General features: G+C 27.5%; 3 protein-coding genes across 4 annotated transcripts in view; 2 read left to right on the top strand and 1 right to left on the bottom strand.

The window, feature by feature from the left end:
* LOC114124797 (CD109 antigen-like) overlaps positions 1-2825 on the top strand; it is an 85818-nt gene extending 82993 nt beyond the window's left edge. For both annotated transcript variants that reach the window (XM_027988166.2, XM_027988167.2), the window contains exons 24-27: positions 244-419; positions 538-700; positions 1449-1551; positions 1713-2825. In XM_027988166.2, the coding sequence (XP_027843967.2) occupies positions 244-419; positions 538-700; positions 1449-1551; positions 1713-1903 (633 nt within the window). In that variant the 3' untranslated portion in view covers positions 1904-2825. The remainder of the gene's footprint in view (positions 1-243; positions 420-537; positions 701-1448; positions 1552-1712) is intronic.
* A 6086-nt stretch (positions 2826-8911) lies between these two features.
* On the top strand, positions 8912-16922 carry LOC114124793 (tektin-1-like). Its single transcript, XM_027988162.2, has 4 exons — positions 8912-9425; positions 9500-9772; positions 12628-12850; positions 16495-16922. Exons 1-4 carry the CDS (start codon positions 9055-9057, stop codon positions 16849-16851), a joined length of 1224 nt encoding a protein of 407 aa, XP_027843963.1. The 5' UTR covers positions 8912-9054; the 3' UTR covers positions 16852-16922.
* Positions 16923-19496: 2574 nt separating this feature from the next.
* On the bottom strand, positions 19497-24727 carry LOC114124794 (uncharacterized). Its single transcript, XM_027988164.2, has 8 exons — positions 24525-24727; positions 24326-24427; positions 23220-23273; positions 21496-21642; positions 20956-21218; positions 19964-20122; positions 19750-19826; positions 19497-19677 (listed from the first exon to the last, which is right to left on the bottom strand). Exons 1-8 carry the CDS (start codon positions 24561-24563, stop codon positions 19589-19591), a joined length of 930 nt encoding a protein of 309 aa, XP_027843965.1. The 5' UTR covers positions 24564-24727; the 3' UTR covers positions 19497-19588.
* Positions 24728-25623: the final 896 nt, after the last annotated feature.

The following is a 25623-nucleotide window of genomic DNA, read 5'->3' as shown; positions in this document are numbered from 1 at the left end:
TAGATGAACTTATCTTAATTTACTCATTTTATATTTTTAATTGTTTGAATATTTTTAAGTTATACATTTTTATTTAGAATAGGTGGTATTCTAATGAGGAATATGGAACTAAATTAATTTGTTCCTATTTAAAAAAACAACAAAATTGTATCGAGCAAAACAGTTTTATTATAATAAAACTAACCTTATCCTATCTGTCTACCTTTACCTATGTTGGTTCTAACCAGTTTCGTATTTCCATAGCTCCCAAAACGCACTCGCGTCTTGAATGTGACAGCCACTGGTACCGGATTCGCCGTCATCAAAGTGTCTTACAGATACAACGTAAACGTTACTGGTGCATGGCCACTATTTTCGCTAGATCCTCAAGTAGATAAAAACTCGGATGCCAATCATCTGCAGCTTTCAGTCTGTTCAGGGTAAATATTTTTCTTAAATTACTGTATGGATTTATGTGGTCTCATATGTATCCACTTAACAAATACAGTGTAAATATAATTGTAAATAAAGGTCGTAAATGGGTCCTTATTTTTGCAGTTTCCGAGGAGGCAATGACAGTAACATGGCCGTAATGGAAGTGACACTACCCTCGGGTTTTACCGTGGACAATGACGCGTTGCCTAGCCTCCGATTATCCAACAACATCAAACGCGTAGAGACCAAAGATGGAGATACCGTCGTCATGTTATACTTTGACAAGGTAAACCGATATTACAAAAATAACTTATAAGAAAACTACAGTGAATTTAATACAATAATTATGCTTTTACTTAGTCATAATGATAAAAAAATTATATTAATTAAAATATTCATAAGTTATATTGGAAGAAGATTAATTTAACAAATATTGTTAGATTCAATGTTAATGAATCACATTTTGAGAGTATTTTTTAACACGATTATATCTATCTTACTTATAAACATCTGGTAGTTTCAAAATTAACGCTTGTGCGTTAATACATAGCAACTATAGATATAACTATTATTTGCTACCTATATATTATATATTGTGCAGCTGTTTAATAGCATTCACGAGTATATAATATCTAAAATCGAGGTAGTTATTTTTTTTTTTTTTGCTAGTTACATTATCAAGATTCATGAATAATCAATAAACCTATTTAATTATTTTATATAAATACCTAGTCACAGCATAATTTAAATTTCTAATTTGTAGTCTGACTCGTTTAAAAATAAACTAATGAAACAAAATTCTATGCTAGAGCACAGTTGATATTCTGCTCTGAAAATTTGATAATAAATCAATAATACAAATATACAAATAAACTGCCATAAAAATCCTGAATGTAAGTTTGTTATATGACATGTGTATGAAACAGATACAACACATAATACATATAAGTACATTGTCATTTTAATCAAGATTCATACTAACACAGATCTATTTAGTTTGATCACAAATCACAATATTTTATTAATTTTTTCAGATGATGGCTGAAGAATACTGTCCAACTATATCAGCATTCCAAACCCACAAGGTAGCCAATCAAAAACCAGTACCTGTCACTGTTTATGATTATTACGACCAGTGTGAGTATGAATAAATTTACCCCAGTTAAATATATTGTTTCATATAAAATAGATTTAGTTTTTTTTTTTTTTTAATCTGAAAATATTTTACCTCTTTGAAGTTAAAATTTTTTTTGTGATTATCACTAAATGTATTTATTTACATACTTATTTTTTATTAGCGAGGCGCGCCAGAGTTTTCTACTCACCATTAAAGGCGACTCCATGTGAAATCTGCGAAGATTCTGATTGTTCCAAAATGTGCATGCAAACCGATAATCCCAAGTCCGGAGCTTCGTCGTATTTCCGTAACAGTTTGCAGTTGACGATCGTCATCATTTCAAACATCTTGCTCGTTCAATATTTCAACTAATATTACGCGCATAAAATATCTTTCCATTTTTTTTTTTTATATACATTATATTAATTTATAAGCAAGCGTAGTAAAGAGGAAAATAAATCAGTAGATTTACACAATATTCCTATTTTGTCCAACATAATATTATTTTATATTTTCAAAAACTCAACACTTTTTTTTTTGTATGTGTGTATTCACTTCAAGTGCAATTTACATAATACTATTACGGTTTATTTTTTATTACAATGTTTGAATTTCCATTAACTTATTGCATTGTGTATTGTTTTAAACATTATTATTATTATTATTATAACCATAAACATATATTATATACAAACTTTTTCGAAACAAAAATAGGTAGGTAGATACTTCTGAACAAAATTTAAATAATAATTCTATATTTTATACTACAGACTGGCCTACGGTTATAATATTATACTGCATGCAATTCTAATCAAATACTCCAATACTCCTTACATTATCATAGGCAAGTATTTTAATTTATAGTATTATTATTATTGTTTTATTATTATTATTATTATTTTTTAATGATATTTAATTTGTATTACTATATACAATATAGATGTAGCTGACATACCTAACTAATACCTATAAATATATAATATTACTATTTTATAAAAGTAAAAGAAATTTTAAATCAATTTATAGTAATTAGTAATAATGAACCTTACATATAGTAAACCATTATATATATTATATCCCGTGATTCCAAATGAAAATCCAGTAAATAACATATAATGTAATTTTTTTTTTCATTAATATAAAGACTGACTGACAGATATTATAAATACTATCAAAATAAACAATCGATCGTGTAGGTAATTACTAAATCACTAATTATTATAACCAGTTTTATTGTTTGTAAATACTAAATTGAAATGGTACTTATAATAAATATATAAATATTTATAAATAATTATATTGTTGTTTTTATTTACATTTTACTGACTTATGAAGTTTAGACACAATAAATTTAATATTATCTTACAGCCTTTTTATGAAGAAAATTATGCATTTTGCATAAGTAGGTAGTAGGTAAAATTTTCACAAAAAATAACCATTCTGTGAATCACACTTGGTTTTTTGGCATGGACTTTTTTGATGAGTGAGTTTATATTTTTAATGAATATCTGCAGATATTCATTTTTTTTTTTTTTTTTAATTTTAATTGATATTTCCAGCAAGCTTGCAAAGATATAACCTAATCTATACAAATTATATCTCATGGCAAGCAATAGGTAGAGGTATAATTGCTTAATAAAATATTTCATAGTGGAATATTTATTCCCAAAGTCCAAGTCCCCGGTACCGCCTACTCACAATTTCATTTGTGCTGCAAATGTCTTCTTTTGTCCTCAACTACTTCTAGAATTATTCACAAATTTACCTAGAATATCGCCGAAGAAGTACTAAATACAAATATCGAATATCAAATCAAACTAAATACTATCATTTGAGATGGTTAATGATGAAAATCCTTTTCTTTTATACTCAACCTCTTTAAATTTATTCACGAAATAAGCACAAACAAACGGCTTTAATTAGTTTAGATACGATATAGGAATCGTTATAAACTTATAACCCAACTATAGATAAAAAATTTGACTAGTTCAAGCAAAGTACATTGTTTATTTAATTCATATTGTTAGGTATTATTTATACCTTTAAGTAAAATAATATTTATGAATTATATTAAACGGAGCATCCTATGGCATTTATTTTTCCAAAAATATTGACGTTTCAAAGTCTTCAATATTACTATATTTTATAAAATGTATATTACCTAATAACCTAATAAAAATGCAGAAGGATTTTGTTATAGTGGAGATAATATGTTCTCGAAGCAACTATAATATTATTATATATTATCTGGATTAAGTACAAATTATTCATACAAGGGAATAATTATATTGATTTTTATAATTAGATTTTTAAATGTAATACAATGTATAATAATATATCTTTAAACTACCTAATTAATTACTTAGTAACATTTTTAACTTTTTAGAATTTATGTTGATTTATTTAGGCAAGTTAATTTTTTTTTTATCAAGAGATGCTTTATAATAACCAAAGTTGTTTTAAATTAACTTATATAAATTAAACTGCATTATAATAGTCTAAGCAGTGATTCGTTATATTGTTTAAAAATTTTAAATAATAATCTGCCACTAAAATATGCCATAGTCCTCATGGACAACAAATAAAAAAATATGTTTTATGTATAACCTATTGTATATATTTAAATCAACACCTCCCTTCCCACTAATTGAAAAATTTTAGTAACGACACTGTAAATCTGTAGAATCGTCAATAATACCTAAAGAATCACGATCATAATGGAAAACATTGTAGTTAATATAATATAATATCGTTGAAGTAGGAATAATGGAATGTAAAACTACCAATTACATAGAAAATCCACAAGAAATTAATCGTGTTTATGAATAAACTTTGGGTATATCAGATAAGAAAGAAGAATAGGTTGATTGTCTCATAAATTAGAAGAATTCACAACATTCAATGAATTCATATTATTTTCCAATTTTACTTGCTTAATTCCCATTCTTTTTAAAGCGTTTTCGAATATTATCAACTTACCAATGAAAATTCTTTGTAAAATATATGGAAGTGACCAAGGGAATGAATAAAAATGGAAATTCATGATTAATCTGTTATTATTAGAAGAATCGTCAATAATACCTAAAGAAACACTATCACAATGGAAAGTATTGTAGTTATATTCTTGTTATATCGTTTAAGTTGGGTAAATTAAATTTTAAACAAGCAATTACATTGAAAAGCCACAAGAAATTAATCATTTTTATGAATAAACTTTGGGTACATCAGATAAGAAAGAGGAATAGGTTGATTGTCTCATAAATTAGAAGAATTCACAACATTGAATGAATTCATATAATTATCCAATTTTACTTACTTAATTCTCATTCTTTTCTAAGCGTTTTTAAATATAATCAACTAACAAATGAAAATTCTTCTGTAAGTTATAAGGAAATGACCAACGCAAGAAAAAAAATGAGAATTCATGATTAATCAGTAATTATTAGAAGAATCGTCAATAATACCTAATGAAACACTATCATAATGGAAAAATTGTAGTAATTGTCTTGTTATATCGTTTATGTTTGGAAAATTTAATGTTAAACAACCAATTAACTTGAAAAGCCTCAAGAAATCAATCTTTTTTTTGAATAAATCTTAGGTTTATCAGATAAGAAAGAGGAATAGGTTGATTTTTCCATAAATTAGAAGAATTCACAACATTGAAACATTCATATTATTTTCCAATTTTACTTGCTTAATTCCCATTCTTTTTAAATCGTTTTCGAATATTATCAACTTACCAATGGAAATTCTTTGTAAAATATATGGAAGTGACCAAGGGAATGAATAAAAATGGAAATTCATGATTAATCTGTTATTATTAGAAGAATCGTCAATAATACCTAAAGAAACACTATCATAATGGAAAGTATTGTAGTTATTGTTATGTAATATCATTGAAGGTGGAAAAATTGAATGGAAAACTACCAATTACATTGAAAAGCCACAAGAAATTCATCACTTTTTTGAATAAACTTTGGGTATATCAGATGAATAGGAAAAATAGGTTGATTTTTTATAAATTAGAAAAATTCACAATATTTATGAATTCATATTATTATCCAATTTCACTTACTTAATTCCCATTCTGTTCTTAGCGTAGACTAAGGTAGTGTATAATGTTTTATTAATAGCAGGATTAGTGAAATCCTTACAATTTTTTGTAATAAACACTAGAATCATTGAGGCTTTCCTAACCGTATGTAGTAAGTGTTTGTTATATGTGAGTGCAGAATCAAATATCACACCTAAATCACTAATATCATGAACACGTGACAATTGAGACAAACTAATATTATAAGTTGCTATAAGAAGATCCCTAGATCTAGTAAAAGATATAATTTTAAATATATAAATAAATAAAAATTTTAATATTTAACGGTAGTTTATTAATAGTACACCAATCCAACAATATATTCAAGCCATTTTGTAAGAAAATTGCATCATTAGAGGAATTTATTTGTCGAAATAGTTTCAAGTCATCGGCAATTAGTAGTTTTCTTGAATGTAAAAAATTTAAATCATTAATAAATAATAGGAATAATAAAGGAGTTAAATGAAAGCCCTGCAAAACACCGGATGATACAATGAAAGGATTAGATTTGAAACTATTCATTTAACTATTTATTTAACTTATTTGTGCTTAATATTCTACCTGTTGGCTGTTGTAGCCCCAAATAAAATTTTGCCCTAGGGCCCTGAATTAATGACACGGCTCTGAGTCGACTAGTTTATCTAGGACATTAAATTATATATAACAATATTTGAAACGACTATTTTCCAACCTCGTGAACCTACGCCTTGACCCTTAAACCCTGCCAAAACTATTGTACCTATTCACATGTGATTGTGCAACGACAGCAGCGTCACATATTTATGAATATTTTTAGTATAATGATCCCAATATCTAGATATCTACAAACCAGTTATTTAGACCTTCTGAAATGTCAATGAATGGTAAAATCTGCACCGAGTCAAATATTTAAGTACTAAAAAGATATGGAAAATAAAATAGCTAGAAATTATACATTTGTCGAATGTATAAATAATCAACTAGAGTTGCAAAATTTGGATAATTAAATTTATCTAGTGTATCTTCAAGAACAATTCGAAATCAAACGATTAAGTAAAAAAACAAACGACTGATGAATTATTAAACGACTAATGATGCGGAACAAAAACATGCCGTAGAAGTCCATAATCAGATGATGCATAGAATAATTGTAAGTATGAATTCAAAATTTGTGAACAATAGTCCAGAATACGTACATGGATTTATTTCTTCTATCCTTAATCAATTTCAATAGTTTTAAACATGGTTTACCAAAAACCAGCCTTGAAATCTCTCTCTAAAAGTTTAATCCGATTTAAAGTCAATGATAGTTTGAAAGAAAACTTGAACATTCGTTTCTTCCATGTTAATACTATTTAATGTGTCAGTGTAAATCTATTTAAGCAATTATTTCATTTTTTTCTATGTAATTTTTCGTATACAAATTTTCTTTTCGAAATTTCAGAGTGTTTTGACATAGATATTAGATAAATTTATTTATGAAATTCAACTACAACCAGCTATGGGATTCCAAGTCAAAGTTCTAATAAACAATTTAAGAATAAAGCTTGGGAAGAATTGTGTCACATATTTGTTGATAACATCGATCAAAAAGAGACATCTGAGAAAAATGAGTTAAGTAAGTAAACATTGTTTTATTATTGTTGTATTATTTATATACATTTTAATGTGAATTCTGATTTCCTTATTTTTTAAACATAAACAAGTACATTATTAAGTATTAAGTTTTAGAGTTTAATTATAAACTAAGCAAACAAATGATACCTAATAAACTAAACAATTACAATATGGTAAAACAATTTATAGGTAATAAAATAAAACTAAATATTTATGTATTGCAACGGTAATTCTCCTTCTGCAGAAACAAAATAATCTGCAAATTGATCTCTAATGTCATTTTCTGTTCTACCTCCTAGAATATTGCTTGATGGACTATACATTTTATAAAACTCATTAACGTTATTAACGTTCAATTTATCATCAAAATGGACTTCATGCCTCCATCCCTTAGGTTAGATATTTAAAATTAACTATTAAAATATCACATTACTAACATTCATAACGCATTATCTAGTACCCAAAGACGCAGTTAATATTAAAAAATATTCCATGCTCATAGTTAAACACTATGTAATCATTAATTATTCATTACAAATACTGTAATAACTGTTAAGTATTAAGAAAAATTTGAGTTAGAAGATTATCAAACCAAAATAAAGTTTTCTATATCATTTTTACCAGAACCTACTGAAAAGTTGTAAATATGTTGTGTGTTAAAAAATCAAATTGAGATGTCAGCTTTAACAATAAGCTATTGTCATATTTACTCTATTAAGTGCCAGGGTTTTCCACCGTACATATTTTTATTATTTTGTATTATCATTATATATATATTTGTGAAATATATATTTAACATATACCTATTTGAACTTTTTTACTTACCTATTTATTTCCTCCATGTAGGAACTTACATATGGTACCCTGTTTCTATTGTGTAGGAACTAACCAAGGCTTATAGATAATATATTATAATATATAAACCTTGGTAACTAACATATGAACAATTTTTTTTACCGTATAGAAACCTACACATCTCATTTTTTTATTCCTAAAAGTTATTAACTTAACACATTTGTAGGAACTAACGTATGAAATTAGTGTTTACCTGCTTTTCTCGTGAAGGAACTTACTATTTCCTGTGTGTCACTAGATACGCACGCCAAAAGTGAATTCTTAATTTTAGTCGAGAATAGCAAAGATGGAAATAGTTAAATCGATAGAAAAAATTTAAAAAATGCATAATGTACATAGGTAATTGTTTATTTAATATTTTTGTTAATTTTTGTTTTAATTAGATAAAAATTTTTTTTAATTTTTGTCAGTTTGTTCATCTATTAATCCAGTTTTACTGATACTTGGGTTATAATAACTGAAATAGGATATGGTCCTGAGAGAAACAGTATTGTCACAAGTCAACTCCTGTGAATTTTAGAAATTGGCCCTGTGATTTGTAAATTATCATACCAAAACACACTTTTAGATGAAATTACAGTCTCTTAAATTGAAAATCAATTCATTAGGAATCAAAAAGATACGTGGAATACATACAATTTCTTTTTTAGCATACCTGTAAATTTAGTATTTAAATAATAATAATAATAATCTTTAGAAGATGTACGATGTGTTGACTAATTACAACTTTCAACCTAGCATTCTGTCATCTTTATTTGCATACATTTTACTGAACCCTGGAAAACTAAATCCCAGGTAACGAAAGCTAGTATTTTTATACATTTTTTCTAAATTTTTAGTACTAATATGGCTATAACTATAGTAACTTGCAAAGAGAAATTATACTGTTTATTCACATGTGTTTCTTTCATGATTTATAAAAAGTGACAAAAATTTAGCTTATTATTCACTCCCACGTTTGATTATTACAATAAATATGAACTGTAAAAATGATAGTAAAGATAAATATAATAATTATCATACCCCTGCAGAATGGCGGTATAGTAGTGAATTGGAAATTATGGCGTCCGAAGAACAGCAAGAATTGGCCCAAAGATTGGAACTCGAAGCTAACCGGTTAGTTGACCAAGCTAAAGACGCTGTGGGGAAAAATAAGCTAGAAATTGACCATCAGTCTAAAGTGAAAGTCAAGGATATAGAATACAAGTGTAAGGAACTAGAAAACCAAAAAAACGGCCTAAATGAAGAGATACGGTTGCTATTAGGCTATCAGACCCGCATCGAAAACGCAAAGAAACGGCTGGTTGGTGATGCTCTCGACGCAATTGCTGAGTGTCTTAGGCTTAGGTGACACAATTAAAACTATATCATTTATAGTTGCATTGATTACATAAAGTATAATTTTAATAATCCCTTTCTAGAAATTGTCGACAAGGTATAGATTTGGTATTTGATGACGTAGAAAGACAATTGTTGCAAGAACGTGAACTGATCAAAATCGTTAACAGTCAACTGGAAGATTTGGTAGAAAAAGTCAAAGTGCAGATAAGGAAACTGAGGGAGTTTGTGTTCAGCTTAGCTGAGGATTTGCATTGTAAAGAAAAAACGTTGAAAATTGAAGAATACAATGAAAAGCTTAATGAAAAGAGCATCGAGTTGTCAGTTTTGAACGACAAAAGTATAATTAAACCAGCGTATGTATTATACAGCTTTTATTATTAATACAGACTGCTGCGCGGGAAACTGCAATTGGTTATTACGATAACTATTTAAACAATGTAGCATATTCAATGCAAAAAAAAAAACACTTTACTTTTTCATAATGATAATTATTCTAGTATTTTTAAAGTAAACTTGGAACTCTTATTCTATTTATATGGTTCCCGGAGATAACGTGTAAGAACGTGTTGTTAATTGAAATTTGGCCTATAGCATATTATTTTAATATTAAGTACTCCAATAACGAATTTTCACTGACTAATTCAGTTTTTCTCCTTTGTGAAAATAACATTTTTATTAACTTTTACTACTGATTCATAAACGTATAAAATATAAGTAGATTAAAAGGGCGTCACCGTTTTCCGCCAAAATCGACCTTTCCGTTTACCGTCAAGTCCGTTTACCGCCAGTACAAAATTATATATTTCCTTTTACCGCCACCACAAATTTCAGTTTCAATATTTTGGTAACCCCTTGGTAATGATTTTTAAAACCTAACCAAACCGTTGATTGAAAGAATTAAAATATTATATTATATACCTACGTATATTTATCACGCAGATAACATTTTCACAATCATATTTTTTTCTCTATTAATACAAAAGAGAGGAAAGATTATGTTCAAAATTCAATTCAAATATCAAATTTTAAGAAGACAAATAAAAAACCAGAATTTAATTGACAAGTATGAAAGAGGAGAAATATGTCGATATACATTTGTAAAATCAATTGCGTATAACTATAAGAAATAAATAAATAGTATAAATGTTTGACTGTGATATTTTATTTTACTATTTTACGTCGTAATATTGACTTTTTTGTAATATATTATACAATATTCTATATAATTTTAATTATAAGTATCACTTGAATGTTTTTTTTGTAAAATCATATATTTAATTAAAAATTGATTATTTTTGTTATTTTAAAAATCATTACCAAGGGGTTACCAAAATATAGAAACTGAAATTTGTGGTGGCGGTAAAAGGAAATATATATTTTTGTATTGGCGGTAAACGGACTTGGCGGTAAATGGAAAGGTCGATTTTGGCGGAAAAGTAGATCACCCGATTAAAATAGTATTTTTTTGGTTATGTATTGACATGGCCTTAATGCCTCCATTCTCTCCTTATTCATACACACTGCCACTCTAACCTAGATAGGAGAATATCATGATTAACTGATAAGATCACGGTAGCTCATTGTTACGAGAATGGCATTCCAGCTGCATGAGTCATGGGTTTAAATCTCGTACTATGCGTAATTTTTTCTTTTAATTATCGATATCTCTTCTATGATAAAATGGGAAAAATGGCTCCACGGCGGGTAGCTCAAAATCATTAGAGCTAAAACTCTAGCAAGTAGACTAAGAATTACAAAATTGTCTCCATATAATTTCAAGTCATATTGTCTTATACAATCTCATCGAAATTTAGTGAGACATTACTATTTAGAGATTTTCTAACTCAAATATTCTTGAACTAAGTGAAACACCTTAGGACATAAAATCTTTTACAAATCTTCTTATTGTCTCTGTAATTTATTTACTAGAGTTATCTCTTTCTAAAACGCTGAAATCGAAAAACAACAGTAGCAGGACAGAAAATTTATGCCCAGAGAATCACTCTTTATTAACAACCACAAAAACATCAATATAAAGCCACATAAAGAAAACTTTCCAAAATGAAAGAAAAGAAAGAGCCTCGAAATCAAAACAAAATTTAAAACGGAGACTGAAGAAGAGGACTTGTCAAAGGAAAATGGACAATAAAATCAATTTCTATAATACCAATCTATAGCAAAAAATCAACAGATTTGTTTGTCCATTCTGACACTCATCGGACAGAGTGCCGTGGTCTAGATCCCGGACTTCCAATTTTTTTCCTACGGGTATAGAAAGCGCGGTCGCTGCTTCAAAAAAAGATAAAAATTATTCCGTATTATAAACAAATATATTACCACGAGAACTCTCTTGTGAAATAATTTTGTATTTTTTATATTCTATTTTGTGCGGATTGCAAATGTTTTAATACTACTAAAAAAAGCCATATTTTTATTGCTGCACTCATACTAAAAACGTTAATTGTTTCATTATTATATTATTATATCGATGTATCATGTACACAAATCGTCGTAATGCTATATAATAATACATAAGGTCGTCCACAGTATGCGTGATAGAAATGCCGTTTGCCGGAATTACGACTCTTATAGCCAAACCAATTAATTATTTGGTACTACGGCACTAATAGCCGACGTTTTCTATGCATTCTTTATGTATAATAGTCAATGTACCTATATTTATATTTTTGTTTTATATTACAAATAATTTAACCAACTAGGCGGCTACTGATATTAACGACTATAACTAAAGACACTATGTCGACATAGTGACATGAATTTACATCCCCATTTTATATTTTAATAATATTACCATAACACTATTTTTAAGTACATAGGTACTATAATGTAGCCTCCAAGTTAAAGCTTAACTTTTTTGAAATCACAACTTCAGTGTTTCTATTATGTTTTCACTCATTTTTTTTATTAGAATAATGGATATAATTAGTTAGCATAGTGGGTAAAACATATTAAATATAGGTACCTATACATTATAAAAAAATTATTTTTTTATTCAGTGACATACATATGATGTAATTCAAAGAGGCGATTTAATGTCCAGATTAATTTTATAGGTACCTACCAAATAAATTTATGTTCTTTAAACACCCTTATCCAGGCTCAATCTAAAAAAAAAAATAATTTTTGATAGATAATAAGTATATGGTATATAATTATATAGTTATTCACATAAATAATCTGTGCACAGGGAGATTTCGTTTACAAAATGGGATCAATTCACTACGGACATCATATTAGCAGCCAGTAAAGTGCTTATAGATGGTCGGCCTATACGTGCATATTTTGATAAGACTTTAACTAAAATTATCAATGACTTGGTAAGTAAATCAGACGAAGTTGAACAAGCATTTAAATCACGGGTGGACGAATATGTAGCAGTTATTGAAAAATTGAGTAAACAAAGAGACGAAGTAAGTGCGAAATATTAATAACATTGTTATAATTAGGATTTGTAAGTTCATGCATTAAAAGTACATAATATAAACATATAATAATTCACTAAAATTTGCCAAAATATGTACTATAAACTTTAGAAATATGCATTTATATGCACTAAAAATCTAAAATAATACACATAAAAAAAAGCCTGGTCAAGTGAATAACGCTCTGCTGTATAGTAGGTCACTATAATTGATATATTAAATTTGAATCCAATGATTAGTAGATATCGTTGTATACGAAAAACGATTCTGAACGAAGATGACTTGTCAGCCTAGAATATAGTTTCAAGTGGGAGGTGAAAAAGGTAGTTTATATTGTATTGACCTAAAATCAACCTTGAGCTACAAAATAATTTGCAAATTTTCATGATTTTGACGAATTTTTGTCAACATTTTAACTTTAAACGCAAAAGAAAAATTGAGCCTATGTATCCTTATAATTTTTGAACCACTATGAGACCAACTTATGAAGAATTTTGTACTACATTTTCAAGTATTCTATATAATCAGCCAAAAAAAAAATTATCGATATTTATAAAACAAAAACGAATATTTTAAATGACTATAAATAGACTTAAATAAATTAAATATTTTGAAAATTAAATCATGTAAAGAAAGTGCAAATTTAAATAACTGGTGAAATTTTCAAGTGTCTACAACTTATACTTTTTGAATAGGTAACAACAATTAATATTGAAAATCGTTTGAGAATAAATCGTTATCGTTAAGTGATTTCGTTAGAAATTGAAATCCAAACTCTCATAAAATTTTTCCTATAATGAGGCTTCAAATTTTCTCTAAAGCTAATTGAAGGAAAACTCTTAAATTTTTAGAGTTGAATTTTTAACTTTAAAAATAAGTACAAAAGTTTTTATGAATTCTCAACTTCAAAATTACTTGTAAATTTACGCGATTATGACATATTTCGTAAAAATTTGAACTTTCAACGATTATAAAAAAAAAATTGTGACTAACGATTTTTGTTTTTTTTTTCTTTTTTACTGCAATAATAACGACTTATGTGAAACCCAAAACCTTGTATTATATTTTCAAGTGTTTTTGGGCACCAAAAATTATTTTATCAACACTTAAAAAAAAAAAAAATTAAATTAAAAAAATTAGAAAAATCGAAAATTTCAGTTGTTTATAAATAACTCAAAAAAAACAAAATATTCTGAAATTTCAACTATTTATAGATAACTTTAATATAAACGTTCGGTGAAAATTTCAAGTATTTAACAATGATTACTTTTTGAGTTACAACCATATAAAAAAATTGATTTTGTGGAAAACTGGTTTTGCGTAAAAATTCCCGATATTCCATCACTTTTTTTCTCTACTTTTTTGAAAAATTTACTTTTGACCACTTTAATGTACCAAAGATATTCACTTTGCCATCGGAAATCACCTCCGAAGTTTGAAATTGAACCATTATTTCAACAAATTATATTGTACACAGACACGAAAACAAAAAATAAAATAAAAACTACACATCATTGTAAAATCAATTCATTCAGAATCTAATAATCTAAGATATATAAATATTTTAACCGCAAGAACTAAACAATAAAAATATTTCAGGTTCGAACATTTTGTAAATTATATAATCGTAAATAAATAAGAAGTACAGAAAATACTATAATTACTAAACTATGTTAGCCTATCGGTCCATGCGACGTTCACCCTTAAACTCACCCCTTACCCTGATGTCTTTATATATAACACTCTAATTCCCAGTGCTTTGAATGTTAAATATCTTGGCTTGACCCTTGATAAACGACTGACCTGGACCCAGCATATTAAAACCAAAAAAGTTAACTTTAATTTACGCCTGCGCCTACTAAAAAACCTCATCAGCAATAATAAATATACTCACATCAATACCAAATTACTTATTTATGATTCACTACTAAAGCCTGTTTGGACATATGGTTTACAGCTTTGGGGAAACGCAAAAAAAACTAGGTAACATTAATAAAATCCAAACATTTCAAAACATCGCACTTCGCAAATTATTAAATGCCCCTCCCTATGTCTCTAACAACACTATACATACAGACCTTAAAATGCCTTCAATTTCAGAAGAAGCTAAAGCATATTATAAACGTTTCCATCTCCGCACATAACTCATCCCAATCCTCTTGTCAGAAACCTTGCTAATCCTACAATCACTGGCAACCCTCCGAGACAGTTAAAACGGAAATGGTGTCGTGATCTTTTGGCACCTAATCATAATATTAATTGAAAAAAAAAAAAACTTAAAATGTATAAATTAAAAAATTAAATACCAAATGAAAGTGTTACTAATGGGTGGCTGCTTTCCTCAAAAATGTCACGTATTATGTATAAATATTATTAAGGATATGATGTATTTTTTTTTATAATTTGTATATAACTAATCTGTTTCACATCTACTTATTGTGCCAAAGTGGTATAGATTGTAGATTGCATTTAAAAAATAAAAAAATAAGCTTATACCGGTTTATATACTTACCTATATTATTAACTACAGTAAAGCCGTTGATACCTAAGATCTATTTATATATCCTTGAAATAATTAAAATCAAATATAATATTATATTAATTATATCATATAACAAATTAAATTATTATAATTATAATTTTCATTTGTATAAATAGGTATTAAGTTTGATTTACAAAAAAAGGACGGAAATATGCACTATAAAATCAAAAATGTCTTAAATGCATTTACAGCAAAATAACTTTAAATATATATTTAAGTATGTTCAATTATATGTAAATGCACCAACCTACAAACCCTGATTATAATGTATCTACTGTTAAATGTATTGGAATTGAGTGTAAAGACTTTTTAGGTGGATGGGAGTTATTTTAAATAAAAATAAAAATACAATGGTGTAATAAGGTTTAAGTTATAACTATTTTATTCGTTATAGTATCTTTGTAATTTTCTTAGACATAACATCGCGATGCTTTTTTATAACAAAATATGATAGTTTTGGATCAGTCACAAGAATCTTATCGAACATTTTGTACTACCTTTTTACGTATATTTATGCCTATTTTTAAAATGTATATTTACTATTTCTAAAGTTCTAAAATGTTACTCGATCTTCTCAATGTTATATTCAAAATCACAGTAAAAACCAATTTAAGTTTTATGAGTTTTTTTATTGTTCTAACGTGTATTAAAAGTGTCCCGTAAGTCATTTTTAACTTAGCTTCTTGATATAATAATTAAAAAAAAAAAACAAACATTCCTATTTCAATTATAACTTTAAACCCTTAAAATAAGTTTTACTACCAAATTATAATCATAGTCAGCTTCACTACGCTAAAATAATACAAGTAAAATAAAAAATCAAAGTTATAGTACTTATATCTAAGTTTTAGTGTAAATATTAAATTTACTTAATTAATAAATAATTTAATAAAATTTAAAAATTTAAAAAAATTAATAAATAGGTGTCTATTTATATTCTAATAAATAAAAGAAATTTTCTCTTTAATATAAAAAAGACTAGGTAAAAAAATGTATGCTGAAAATGAAATAAATAAATTCAAAGCTCTAATATTTTGTGTAAATTATAATTCAGTCGTCATTTTCTATATAAATGCGGTCCAATTTTCAGACAGTCAAGCACGCAGAAGAAGTACAAGGAACGATCGAAAAACTTAGAAATGCCGTCGACGACAAAGAAGCGTATATAGCACTAGTCCATACTCGGTTGTTAAACCGTACACACAGGGAGGGTATAGAATTGTGCAGAGACGAGCTGGAAGTGAAGCTAAATGAAGAGATGACTGAATTAGAACAGAATGTGCGAAGCCTTCAAAAAATGATAGTTGACACGGTTGTGTGCCAGCGACGGCTCAAACAGTCGTCAGCCCGTATCGACGTGCAGCTGGCCTACAAGCGAAATACGTTACGTATCGATGGCGAACTTTGCGCCGAACAGCGTAAACGCGTCAATTACCGAACCTTTTAATATATATTCATGTTTATTACGGGTTTGATATACAGAATTAAATTTGTTGTGAGTTGATTTTATTTTCATTACTTTTATGATTGTGTTTTATTTGTTCTTGATTTCTTTTTGAGCTGCCTTAGCATCTAATAGTATTGAAGACCGGTTGAATCATCCGTGTAGAATATGGAATATAGAATAAAATTTAATAGATACGATCTTATTCATCGATTCTATTTCTATGATTGTGTCGATTCGTTGTATATATGTTTGTACATACGATGGTTTTCTTTGGAAACAGGTATTTTGAGAAATTGTAAAAATATTAATGTCTAATCTCTTTGGTACACTAGACATACGATCTTAACCAACACTAATAATAAACAACTAGGTAGTTATCGGGCATTACGGTTTTTCGTTAAGCGTTACATTTTTTATCGCTTAGGTCCCCCACCAACCCGTGATAAGGAACTTCATTCCAAAAAGAAACCAATTTATGGTTCACATTTTCATAATATATAGGTAGACACAAAAAATTTTCAGATACCGTATAATATAATACCGGATTATTGGAATGTCGAATTCTGATGATCTCGTACAATGTAATATCAGAATCAGATTACGTACATTTCGTATAATCATGATATCGTATTACCTACCTACATGTCGAATGATAATGATATCGTATATCTCAAGTTGAATTTAGAGTTGGAACAAATTACGAATTGAAAAGACTACTTGAAGAAGCCAATATTATAAGAGTTATTGAGTAAAAGAGGATTAAGAGTGTTAAGGAGAATATTAAGTACTATTATTTATTAAGTAATATACGAATTGTTAAAAATAAAATTTTTTACCTGCACAATGGGTTTCTGCCGTTTAATAATAGCACTTTGACATAATCACCTATTTCACCTAATATATTTTTTACTTTCCTAAAATGTATTTATTTATTTATTTATTTCAATAAACACGCGAAAGGGTTCAAGTACATAAGAGTATAAATAATAATATTAAAAAGTATATATAATATGAAAATAGGTAAATCATGTTTTCAAATCAAATATCAAGAGTTAAGAGCGTCATACGTTCACTAAATGATGATTAAGCAATGCAAAAAAGTAATTTTTGTTTTTAATAATTATTTTCAGACTTGTGATTAATTATAAACTAATGCTCATAGTGCTCAGCTTTTTCCAATGGGGGGGGGGGGGGGGGGTGAGGAGATGAACTGCATTTTGTTTTGTTGATTGTCATAGACACGAAATGTATAAATGCATGAGAAAAAAGTTCGTGGGGGGGTTAGGGATATGACACGCCCCTGGAGCTTAGCGCTTGGTAAACAATACCAAGTTTTTCAATCATATGGAAAGAATTAACCAATAAATCAGTATCTAGTTTGAAGCTCAAATACTCCTAATAGATCATTTTTGTAATGAAAAAGATAAAGAGTTAGGTATCTACAATCTTATTGATAGATGAGGCAATTTATTATATTTAGCTATTTAAGTACTGAACTAATAATTTTTGTAATTATTAAACTTAAATTATGTAGGTGGCCTTTACATATAAAATATATGTAAAAAAATAATATTAATATTAATATTCTAATCAAACACAAGATTGTATAGGAATTTTAACATGTATCAAAGTAAAATTCTATAATAAGATTTACGAGGGGCAACAAACTAATAACAATTTTGGTAACAATGCAAACACGTGAACCGTTGTACAGACAAATACATACAAACCGAAGAGAAGATTTTTTAAGTAATAAATTGTGAGTGATGCGTTATTTAATTAAAGGGTGAATCTATCATTTTTTGTTTATCATTTGCTTCTAAACTTTGTTAAGTGTACCTCATATAAATTGCAACATCTTCACCAGATGACATTTTGTCTACTGATTTTTATCTAGGTAGTGTGTACTACACAAAAACAAATCATTATTTTTTTTACTAAACGGAAATGACTATCAATGACTAACCCAGTTTTTCTCTTTTGGTGTGTGGCCGGACTAATAATTTTGATCTGCTTACAATGTAGTGCTTAAGCCTTAATATAGACTGTTCATTGTTGAAATACATAATTAAATTAAAAATATTATTAATTGGTTCATACGATTCATGGGTTATTACACCTTTAGAGGGTATTACATTTTAGTATTTTACAACTTCAATTATAAATACTAAAGAATATACATGTTGTTGTAGACGTTAATTAGTAGGTATACTGAATTATTTGTTATTAATAATAGGTATTATTTGTATATGATAAAATCTTTAGCTCTCATGTTAAAATATACTATACGTACATTTTAAATATTTTAAGTATATTTTCAGTGTGGTTAATTACATTTTAAATACTTGACCTATTTAAATTTTTTTAAAACAGTTTATCAACAAGAGGGCTTAAAAGAATTTATAAATCATGAAATTAAAATAAAAGACTAATAATCTGGGTACCTACTCCTAAATCATAAATATATTGCTAATATTGCAGCAGAAGATGTCAAAAAACTAAAAAAAAAAAAACAAGGAAAAAGAATGTAATGATCACAGTGATGTATCATATGAAGAACCTGAAACTTATAAGCGTACGAGATGTCATATCTCATCTAAAATACAACTTTGACGCCTACTATAACAAATAATACAAACAGAAAATAATTTTGAAATTATTTATTAGACTGTTTATTTTTTAAAGAATTTCACGTATAAACGTTTGTCTAAATTATAAATATTGTAATTTTGCTTGATTATTCATCAAACTGATGAGCCTTGATGAATCGTGACTTAAATTCATCATCCACATTATCAGCCAGACAACTAGGTGGACAACAGTTTTCTGTCAAAATAAAAGGTGGAGTATTATATACAACGTATGATAAGAAGGTTGGTATATTTTTTATTTTCTTACCTAAATTACTTTCTGCGGCAATATCAAGTGTGTTTCCACAACCATCATCCAACATATACACACCCGGTTCTTTGTAACTGTGTTAACAAAAAAAAATTCAAAATTTTGTTTAAAAGTTTAAGAATTTTAAATTAAATTTTCAACTAAATAGAGAAGGGTAAATTAACACGATTATCGTTATAATTTAGTGTTTTGGGATTTTGAGAAAATATACCTATAGTTGTACACCGTACAGCATTCTACTGCGTCCTCCGGCTTACAATATTCCAACTTTTCTGCCCATGGAGTTGGGAGTTTTTCCTTCGGTTCGACTAGTTTGTAGCTACATCTTTGGACAGTATTCATATCCATTCCTTCCTCGGGAACGGTATAGCTATATATTAAATGTTGTATTACATTATGATCAAAAAAAGGTAAAAATAGAAACAAATCTTAAAAACAAACGAAGTATACGTCATATTATAATCAATAATTATTTATAATTTAGTAAATGTATATTGTATTTATATGTATAGTATAAATCAATACAACGAGTCGTACATGATACATCGTCTAAGAGTATCGCTCGTATGATTCTATGTTAAAATATATCTTTTTACAACGAGTACCCATATGTTTATAACGAGATATCGGCTACAACAAATAAAATACATTGAATTATGGAACAAATGATCGGCTATTACGAGCCGAGTTTATTAGTTATATTTTTCTGATAGGTATATTAATTTAATCTCAAATTGTATTTATTTGTATCATTTGCCTATCATGTTTTCTACGTTTGCATTATATATCAACAAAACTTCTAAGAGATTAGACATTTTCACATTTAAAGTAATCATGAGCAGCATCAGTGGTAAAATAAAAAGTCTGTTTTTTGTACTTATTTCTCGTTAACCATTTACTACGAACATTCGTTTTGATCGGTACTAACCTAACAAAGAAAATTTGGTATTCTTTGAAAATATGATCAATTTTTACTGCATAATATATTACAATAGGTACATACATATTTTTCATTTGGGCAATGCTAATTTTACTTGATCAACTACACATAAATAGTTATTTTTTAAATAAGTTTTTAAATGTTCATAGAATTGTTTTTTTGAAATTTGAACAAAAAAAAAATGTTGTTAAATGTAAATGGTCTCTTACATGGTCACACTAACACCTGAACCTAATACTACCAGCTGCTAGTGAAGTACATACCAAGCGTGTGGTTTGTAATTCTCCATTGGACCGGCGCACACCGGTTGGTACGAACAGTTGGTAGTGGTCAACCCAGCCATCGGACATTCAGACCGAATAAGATTGCTTAATGGTATAATGTTCTTTCGGCGCCCACCGTCGCATGGCCCGTAGTAATCATGTTGTTGAGTAGTTATCAGCCGCATTGGTCCTGTACCCGTCAAACAGTGGTCCTTGGGCGTGATTTTTTGCACTACCGGCGCACATTGTACTGGATAACTTAACTGCAGCAGTTAAACGACACAATTATTAACAACTACCTAATCTAACTAACTAAGCAAGTAAATATTATGCAATGAATATATATATATAATATTAAATTTTATTTATTTTTTATTAATATATATTAAACGTAACCATGTATAATATTCACCTACATAGATCCGCTGATTGTGAATAATATGAATAATATGACAAATACTAAAATGCAAATGGCATCATAGATAGTTAATATAATAATAAAATCTATATTTGACTTGAAAATAAAAACTCTAAATAAACCTTGTGCACAGTTTCATCCTGAAATTCACCAGCCATTACTAAGTGGTCAGGGTGTACGACAGGCTTGGCAGGACAAACGTCGTGTTGGTAGAACGAACGACTGTAGATGGAGTCGTCAGCAAATGGCGCATCACTTAGTTTTGTTTGCTGTTAATATTAAGTAATAAATTGTTGTTAGACAGTAGACACTAAATTGGAAAAATGTTTGAAGTACAGCACAGTTGCATCAGATCATCTTTTTACTTTACGTAGGTACCTAAGACTAACTTATTTTTATCTATATTATACATTATTTTAAAATTTTAAAATACGAAGTACGTTCAGAAAGCAAGTTCCGTATAAAACATGTAAAAGTTATTTTTGTTTATATAGTTACTACCATTCATAGGCACTTATCATATAGCAGTACTAGTTTTTGTATTCTTCTTCATAGAAAGATAACGCCTGCGATTGTTACCATGTGTTAACAACTTCTTTCATATCATCTTTGTTGAAGTTTTGGACATCCATTAATGTTTTCATGTGTAAAAAAAGATGAAAACCGCTTGATTCTATGTCTGGGCTGTATTTCTGTAGGAGAGATCATCTAACCGTTCCCATGCAAAGTCCACAAAAATGTATAGTATAAAATGGAACTTACTTTCTGGATATACCTCGTATATCCCTATATATTATATAAACGGTGTGTAAATATATTTATATATGACAGAAATATTGGTATATTATGTTCCCGTAAATATTTTAACTATTATTGTGTGTATTATATAAATATTATTTTAAATACTAAACGAAATGATGAATGTACATTGATTTTACAATGATGTGTGATTTTTATTTTTGTGTCTGTGTTATACCTAATTCGATTATTTTAATGCTATTTATAGGGAATCGCAATATTCGTTTTTGTTTAATTTCTTTTAAACATCGATAATTTTTTTTTTGGCTTAGTCAAAATATATGAAAATTTAATACAAAGTTCTTTATAATTTAGTCTTATAGTGATTCAAAAATCATAAGAATACATATGCACAATTTATTTTATTAACATTTGAAGCTCAAATATTGACAAAAAAAGGTGAATACATATAGTTAAAATGTATATAAAAAAAAAAGTATAAATAGCCAAGAGTTGAAAATGTCATACAAGATTTTCCATAAGTTTGGATTACAATAATTATAAAAGAACTTAAATTTTTAAGGGTATTCGGGTCAATAAAAAAACCAACTTTTTCATCACCTATTGGAAATATATCCTAGACTGACAAATCATCTCCGTTCAGAATCGTTTTTCGTATATAATGATTCTTATTATTGGATTGAAATTTAACACTCCTATGTTTGCTAATGTACAGCAAAGCAATAGGTACCCACTTGACCACGCTTTTTTATTTTTAATTATTATTATTTTATTTTTAATATAATTTATAAATATTATACAAGCAACTTTTGAACAAAATAAAAAATATAATAATAGACGATGTGAAGTAAAAATAAAGTGAGTCCTATTTTGATAAATACAAAAGATACAAAAATATTAAACTATAGATTGATTTATTATTATCGTTTGACTTATTTTCTAAAATTTTATTTTATAGGTGCTATTCAATATTTAAAACATTCAAATGCATGTAGTAGGTACAACACAAACATAATATTGTATGATTAAAGCCACCAATGTTTTTACAAAAATGTATATTATATACATGTGGTGTGTAAATACTTACTGGGGCAGGTATACACAGCTCCGGACGACATGGCTGAACGTATTTATATTCATTCTGGAAAAAATAACATATAATGTACCAAAAATAATTATACTTAGTAGTTGATACCATAATATAATATAATATACTAATAGGTAAATTATTAACGTATTATAATATAATTCAAAATAAATTGTAGATTACCACCAACTGGTCACTGTCGTAGACTGTAATAAATTAATTCACAATTATTTTTAATAGAAATAAATTGTTGTATATATAACATATTATATAGGTACCATTACTTTGTAAAAGACATCGCATTAAACGAAGAGTACCTACTGTGAGTATAAACAGATGTTGAAAATCAGTAGTGTAGGTACCTATATGATTATAATAGAAATATTTAGATATTATGCTGCTAAATAGGAAGGTAGTGAAATAAATATGTTTAGTTTTTGAGTTAATCTTTGAAGATATTAATGTAAGAATTCGTAGGACGTATGATAATTTTATCTTGTTGCCTTTCTCTAAGCTATCTATCATGCCATTATCCGTCCTTGCTTAACTAGAATATGATGTGGAAGTTTAGGACCATCCAATACTTCTACCTGGTACCTATATGAACTTAGAAGGTTCTAATGAAATTTATAAGCAATACATTTTTTCTCTTTGATATCTTTTTTTTTCGATTTATGAATAACATGTTAACTAATCGCTTTCTATAATATAGTCTTCATCATCAAGATGCATAATATAGACTCTATATTATACCTACATCTTGTTGAATATGATTATTGGTATGACAAAGTATTAGGTACCTATTTTATTTTAATCTCTTATCAAAAAAAGTGGTATCTACTACTTAAACATTTTAAAATTTCTCCTATCCAGCTATTTTATTCAACTATTGTCAACTATAGACAATCAAGTATACAGTTATCAAAAGCATCAGATAAAAATAACGGCCTTTAAAATGTAGAACATTATACATTTTATGGAGAAATTTCCATTTTAATGTTTACTAAAAAAATCAGAATTAAGTACCAGAATAGAATAGAATATTTAATACCAGCTAAATTTTAGAAAAGTACAATTTTGGATCGTTCTTTAAAAATGTAATATACCTTTAACGATCTGCAAGCTGCGATACTTTTACATCTGCAATTATGCTTGGATGGTTTACGCACACAACTTTTTGGAACAACAGTGTCACGTACTTTTGAACACTATAAAATATATTAAATTTTTGATGAAATACCAATTATATACTAATAATTTTACATTGTAACACGGAATTAGTTAAAATTGAATTGTATTTTATACTTCGTATGCTTTTTGTATACATTCTTTTACTTGAGACATTTCACTTAGTTAATGATATTATTGACGCTAATAAAATATTCACTCGACTTCCAAAGTAAATTATTTACTTAATAAATGATTTAAATATAATTTTCAAAAAAAAATTATTTAGAAAATATCAAACAAACAGATTTAAGGTTACTAGGTATTTACACGAATTTTAGACAATATGATCAATATGATTGACAGTATTTAGATTAATTTTAAGCTAGGTTAAAATTAATTATTTATCTCTATAGAAACCTTAGAGATTAAAATTATCCAATTTATATTCAATAAATATTTTCAATTGGTCTCAATTTTTTTTATGATTTTGTAGTTACAGCCACTGATTAATATACGTAGTTACAGTCAATATAGTGTACGCCAGACGACAGAGATAGCGAGGTATGATTAGATACCCCAGCTCCTCTAGTCCAGTAATATACTGTTCTTCACCTTTATACAGGGTCGTACTCACGGGGGGCATGGGGTTTAAACCCTCCATTGGCCGTATTTTTTTAGATTCTGAACGAAGTGATGGACGTATTGATTTTAACTTCGGGGAAAGTTTCCTTGAGTAAATATCCTTAGTGTAATATAGAGGTTAAAAGTAAACATTTTCCAAAAGTTTTCAAAAAAATTGAGAAAAACAAAAAAAAGTGACGGAAAACTGGAATTTGTACGCAAAACTAGTTTTCAAAAACATCGATTTTTCATATAGTTGTAACTCAAAAATTAATCATTGTAAATACTTAATTTTTACCAAATCTTTATATTAGTGTTATCTATATACAGTAAAATTTTCAAATATTTTGAACTTTTGAGCTAATTTAAAACAATTGAAATTTTCAATTTTTCTGAGAATTTTTTTTGAAGGTTGATAAAAAAATTTTGGGCGTTCAAAAAAACTTGAAAATTTAATACAAGACTTCTTATAAGTTTTTCTTATTGTGGTTAAAAAAAAAACCAAAAATTTTTGGTCATAATTTTTTTTTATATAAGCGTTTATAGTTAACAATTTTATGAAATATGTCAAAATTGCGAATATTTTCAAGTAATTTTGTAGTTGTAAAAATCA

This window comes from Aphis gossypii, chromosome X (assembly GCF_020184175.1).
Source record: "Aphis gossypii isolate Hap1 chromosome X, ASM2018417v2, whole genome shotgun sequence".
Classification (NCBI taxonomy): domain Eukaryota; kingdom Metazoa; phylum Arthropoda; class Insecta; order Hemiptera; family Aphididae; genus Aphis; species Aphis gossypii.
The sequence above is the reverse complement of the archived record's forward strand: the minus strand, read 5'-3'. Positions and strand labels throughout refer to the sequence as shown.